Source organism: Papaver somniferum, chromosome 7, assembly GCF_003573695.1.
Source record: "Papaver somniferum cultivar HN1 chromosome 7, ASM357369v1, whole genome shotgun sequence".
In the NCBI taxonomy this organism is placed as follows: domain Eukaryota; kingdom Viridiplantae; phylum Streptophyta; class Magnoliopsida; order Ranunculales; family Papaveraceae; genus Papaver; species Papaver somniferum.
The window spans coordinates 199246489-199252914 of NC_039364.1; the positions used below are offsets into that span (position 1 = coordinate 199246489).

Below are 6426 nucleotides of genomic sequence, written 5' to 3' on the forward strand. Positions count from 1 at the left end.
TTTGTTAACTTTATGGATTTCAAAGTTTATGTAGGATTATGTCGTTTCAATGTTTGTGACGGATTATGTCGTTTTTAAGGTTTGAGTCGGATTATAAGTTAGTACATTATGTTTATGGTTTGTGAATGGTTAGTTTTTTGGATTATGAATGGTTTTATTTCTACCTTTATACATTTAACGATGACTCGCAAGCAAATCACATGCAGAGATATGAAACTGTTGAATTTTGATGCACAATCGGAAGATTAATGTATATACGTACCTCCCGATTCTGGGGATTTTGCAAAGTAAATTCAGATTCGGAAAGTAAGTTCACACCTTGAACTTTCGATTATAATAATCGAGAGTTTTGTAATATAGTTTTCTACCGATTATTCTATGTGAAGAAAACTTTGTTTCCTATATCCAAACAACACCATATTCGGAAAGTAAGTTCACTCCTTAAACATCCGATTTTAATAATCGGAAGTTTTGTAATATAGTTGTCTACCGATTATTCTATGTGAAGAAAACTTTGTTTCCTGTATCCAAACAACACCATATTCGGAAAGTAAGTTCACTCATTGAACTTCCGATTATGATAATCGAGAGTTTTGTGATATAGTGTCTACCGATTATTCTACGTGAAGAAAACTTTGTTTCCTGTATCGAAACAACACCACAATCAGAAAGTAAGTTCACTCCATTAGTTTCCGATTCAAGCAATCGAGAGTTTTGTGATATAGTTGTCTACCGATTATTCTATGTGAAGAAAACTTTATTTTCTGTATCCAAAAAACACCATAATCGGAAAGTAAGTTCACTCATAAAATTTCTGATTATGATAAACGGAAGCTTGTGTAGCCAAATAAACGACCGATTACCCATAATCGGTAAAGATTTTAAATTAATTTCCTTCCGATTACATCCATTACATAACTTCAAAAGACCTTAACGTTACAATCATGTTAATAGCACCTAAATCCATACTCTTACAATCACTTAAAAGTATTAAGAAAGATCATTACTTCCAGTGACCATAAAAATTGTCCCTCTTGATTTTGTAACATCCTTCATATTCAAATCGTTTCCCGTAGAGGTCCACATACCGGCGATCAGCAAGATTTCTCTGAAATTACGAATGAGTAACAAGTTAGTACTAACTAATCTTTATGTGAGCCGGAGTTACAAAGATACTTACTCGTTTTTCATACGTCCACCAAGGAAAAGCGTTCCTAACAAATTGTTCCTCATCTTCAAGTTTGTCAATGTCGTTATCGAGCGCATTCTTTCTCATCTTAATGTCATGATCTTTGAATTCGATTACCATTTAACGCCTCAAATACCATTAAGATACGGTTCCATAACTGCTCTTCGGATTCTGATTTGTGGAGCTTGTGAACACGATCATGAGTAGTTACCACAACGTACGGTCTATAAATAGCACAATCTTCTTCTTCGGCAAAAGCAATATCCATGTTTTTGTTTTCAAAATTAGAACTGAAGAGGGGAAAGAGTTTGGTGCAAATGGGTTGATAGATATGAGTTTCTTTATATATGTTTATGGACCAACGACTCTTTTTCTTTTTGCAAAAAACTCCAACGGCTATTTCATCAATTAGGTTTAAACTGCAACGGCTATTTTGACGAAGGTTGAATCTCTGGCTACTTATAATCGGCAGGTTTATAAGTTATATGATCTATCGATTATGGCAGATTTCAAAATTCATCAAATGAAGGATTTAAGAAAAATCACATTTTGGGGCAACCCATAATCGGGAGGTTTTGTAACCTACTTAGCTTCCGATTATGGCTACATCCAAAACACAGATCAAATGGTTATGGTTGACTTTGTACCCTCAAAACACATTATGGGAGATTTCAAAATTCATCAAATGAAGGATTTAAGAAAAATCACATTTTGTGGCAACCCATAACCGGAATATAAATTAAATACATTAACTACCGAATATAATAACCGGTAGGTTGCTTAACCTACATAGCATCCGATTATGGCTACATTTGATGCATCGTTAGCTTCGATCTCGGGTGATTCTCCGTTTTCTTCCATAAAGCGTCGTCTAGAGTTTCATCTCCATGAAAGTTTGGATCACTCAACATATAACCCAAATCGTCTTCTCTAAACGGTAGGGGAACATTGATCTTCAACAAGTTGGCGTTCTTCTTCTACCGATTATAAAAGGGCATACACACATTAATCGGTAACTACTGAGTCTATATTTACTACCGATTATCGTTTAACTACCGATTGAGGTGTAGGTTACCGATTATAATAGGGCATATTAGCCGAAATATACACACATTAATCGGTAACCAACGTGGTCTATATTTACTACCGATTGTTATGTTTGCTACCGATTATAAAAGGACATATTTGTCATTTCGAAAAAATCGGAAATAAGGAGTAGTTTTGATTTACGTTTGGGTGACCTTTTTTATCCTTTTATGTCGCGCCTAATTCTTTTGGGGTCGCCCCTAAAAATGCCAGGTTTTTAATCGACACCCCAACTAGAGTTGTATTCTTGTATTTAATGTGTGCGTCAAAATGGCAGATTGTAGGCCCGTTAATATTGGAGAATGGCCGCATGTGCCTGCAAGTAATCTCATTGTAAATCTGGCTTAAAAGTACTGTAACTATTACTATTGGGGTGTGAATATCCAGCTCTGCCCACTTATTTTCTTTCTTTCCCTTCCCTGTTTAAAGATGTTAATTTCACAGATTTCATTTTGTTTCTCTCCTCCCACCATTACCTCCTCATACGCAACCCTAATCAAATCTAGGGTTTTCTATCCGTTCCTAAAATCTAGAGCTACTGTTTTTCACAGAAACGTCTCATCAACTAAAATGAGCAGTGTTTCTAACGAAGAATCGTTCTCTATTCCTTCTGAAACAGTAAATAATGTTGAAGAAAATAAGCCAAATTCTGATGTTGTTGTTCAGTATGTAGTACTTAGAAGAGATTTAATTGATTCATGGCCATTAGGTAGTGTGGTAACCCAAGGTTGTCATGCTTCTGTTGCTGCAATTTGGTCTAACAAAGATGATGCTCATACCATTGATTATTGTTCCCCTGACAATATTGATTCGATGCATAAGGTAAAATCCAAATCACTCTTTCTATTACTAACTTCTTTGTTTTGGGTTTATAATCTTGCTGTTCTCGCGGTTATTGAATCATGATTAGGATTTGGTTTAGGTCAAAATCCTGTAGGTATTGTTTCCACATAACTACTTGTTCTTACACTTATGTTACACCTGTCTGCGACGTAGAATGTGAGTGACCCATGGATTGAATTAATGTATGGGCAGAGATTGAGTCCTCATATACTGAATATCAATCAAAGATTCTGAAACCCTTGAAGTTTTTAGCTTAACGCTCTATCATATTTGCTTACACCTGCATTAAAATGACTTGAGGAAGGATTGACTGGGAGAGTGACCTTTGAATTATGTAAATTCTCGTGGAAAAAAAAATGGTGGATCTGTTTCAAGACTTGTATAAGTACTAAATTATGGCGGTTGTTGCGGTGTTTATCACAGTGGTCAAATGCATTTATTGGTTTTGAACTTCTATTATGTATGTTGAGAAGGTTGTAATATTTTCAAAGGAAATCACTGAATTTGCAACTCTGTGTACTTTGCAGGTAACTTTGGAGGTTAAGGGAGAGACCCAAATACAAAACCTATCGCAGAAACTAACAACCAATGGCATTGCTCACAAGCTTTGGATTGAACAACCAGAAAACTTTCCAACTTGTCTCGCAACAAAACCATACCCAAAGTCTGTTGTTTCCTCATTTTTCAAGAATTTGAAGCTCTGTAAGTGATGGTTCTGGGATATCTCTTTGTTATGTTGGTGAAATAGGGTTACCAAGGCTTCATGGCTGACAGAGAAATAGCAAGTACACAAGGCAAAGAACTATATCAGAGATTCTGGGCATGCATTTTTTGCTGGTGAGGTCGAAACAATTGCAAGTGTTCAAGCAAATAGAACTCTCATTTTGTCAGTTTTAAAAATGAACCATTAGCCTAACTGGCTTACAACTTAAGAGCAACAATCTTCTCCTTTCTTTTGTTTGTTTTTCTTGCCGTAAGGCTCTGTAGCAGCTAAAAAGGAGCATTTTATAACTGTAAACTAGGAAATAGAAAGAAGAAAGAAAATATGGTTCCCATGAAATTCTTTTGCAAAATAGTGGGCAGCAAAAGAAACAAGTTGGTTAGTATAGTTGTTTGCTTAATTGAGCATCTCTCTTCTTTTCTCTTTTCGGTTGCTCTTCTTGTTCTTCTTCTCTTCCTTAGTGCATTCATTCATAGCTCACTTGCATTCAATATGAGTAGTTACGATTTATACAAGCATCTTAGTGGATTGTCTGTCACTCAGAGGTATGCCAACTACACTAATATTGGTATCCTTCCTGTTACACCTGCACTAATGAGAGACTATGGGATTAAAGAGAATAGTATTTTAGCTAGAATCTTCTCGACTGAGTTCTATTCTGTGGAAGATATTCGAGGAGTTTTTCGTCAATTCTGGGGACTTAATATTGGTTTTAAGATAAGGGAAACGGATCCTAATCTTTTCATTATCACTTTTCGTACACCGGAAGACCTGAAATGGATTGCATTGAATGGGCCTTGGTATCCTTCTGGTAATGTGCTCTCAGCAACTATTGCAACTCCAGGTATGAGAATAACAACAGAGGCAGTTAAAGAAATTCCTCTTTGGGCTAGTATTTCTAATTGTAAACATGAGCACAGGATAGGAGAACGACTAGGGTTAATTGCTAGCAGAGTAGGGGTTGTTAGTCAAGTGTGCAACGGTACAGGGAGCTTTGACTGCTTGCCTAGATTACTAGTTTGGGTTAACATTGAGAAGCCTTTAGTTTTAAAGTTGCTAGTTAAGGTAGATAACTATCCAGTAAGGGAACTTTGACTGCTTGCCTAGAGTACTAGTTTGGGTTAACATTGAGAAGCCTTTAGTCTTAAAGTTGCTAGTTAAGGTAGATAACTATCTAGTAAGGGAACTCATTTTCACGTATCACAATCTCCCGTCCAAATTCTGTTCTTTTTGCTCTCGTTTTGGTCATAAGGCTAGCAATTGTGTTATTCGTCAGCATAGACCTTTAGGAGATATTTATGATATTTCCCAACACTCTCCTTCTCCTGGCGATGATCTCTTTTGGCTGGATGATACTACCATACAAATTTGGAACCCTACTGACAATACAGATGCCCATGGGAATATGGAATCTGTTGAGAAATTCTTAGAAATCCCTGGTAATAGAGAAACATTATATGAGTTGTTTAGAGAAGAGTATCTTGTGCCTGCAGCCCAAGTTGTAGCTCCACCTGAAGATAATAGAGACTACGAAGTTCTTGGACCGGTGACATATGATGAAGATATGCCTCTTGCATCGTCTTCAATTCTAGGAAAACGTACTTTCCCCTTCAATGTGCCTGAAAATTTCATTCCCTTGCATGGTTCTCTGTCTGGATCGTTTGAATCGGGCAACTCGGAAACTAGGTGGGTCATCAGTAATATGGAACCTTTAGAGTTGGAACCGATTCCTAGTCAAGAACCAGTACCTAACCTTACCATTCAAGCTAGTCCTGTACAGATTCCTGGTTTAGTCAATAGAAGATTATCTTTCTCCTCTTCTTCCTTTGAGGATGCTCAAGAAAACCTAGCTTCACCTGCGTCTGTGGGCTCTAGTTCTATTTCAATTAAAGAATCTCATGTTAGTCTTATTAACCATGTCATGCATTCATCTCATTCATCTATTGCATCTCCAAGAACCCATCCTAGGTCGGCTTTCAATATTGTTATCCCTGAATACCTTTTCGCATCTTCTTATGAGGGTTTGCGTATCTTGGTTTCGAATTCGGATGAACCGCTTCTTTTAGATCAATATGGCTCTAATTTGAAGGAGCAAAATCATGATGAAGATGACATTGTACCAGTACCCTTCAATTTGGACTCCCCATCAGTGCAAAAGGTCGACTCCCAGGTACCCCTCAATCCCCTTTCTGCTCAACTTTCCTATAACTGCTTTTTAATGCTCTAATTAGTCTGCCTGTTTTGATAAAAGTCCCTTAATTGCCTAGATTGTTTATTGCTTTGATTTTCTTTGCTCTAGTTGTTGTTAATTGCTGTGAATTGTTGGCCTTCTGCCATTGTTGATTTAGTAGCCATTTTTTCTAGTCTAAGAACCAATCATGAAAATTATAGCATGGAATGTCCAAGGTTGCGACAACCCATTTACGCAAAATCATCTTAATCAGTTGATTTCTATAGAAAGACCTGAAATTTTGTTCTTATCTGAAACAAAAAAACAAAAACATCTAGTTAAGAAAATTCTTAAAGATTTCCCTAATACTCACATAATAAATCCAATATGACAAGCTGGAGGTTTAGCCATAGCCTG

The 6426-nt window shown here is 36.6% G+C and overlaps 1 protein-coding gene across 1 annotated transcript; it reads left to right on the forward strand.

Annotated features, from left to right (window-relative positions):
* Positions 1–2698: 2698 nt before the first annotated feature.
* Positions 2699–4262, forward strand: LOC113293272 (putative peptidyl-tRNA hydrolase PTRHD1). The gene is made up of 2 exons (XM_026541966.1): positions 2699–3097; positions 3646–4262. The coding sequence occupies exons 1-2, from the start codon at positions 2705–2707 to the stop codon at positions 3826–3828; spliced, it is 576 nt and encodes a 191-aa protein (XP_026397751.1). The 5' UTR covers positions 2699–2704; the 3' UTR covers positions 3829–4262.
* The last annotated feature ends 2164 nt before the right edge of the window (positions 4263–6426 follow it).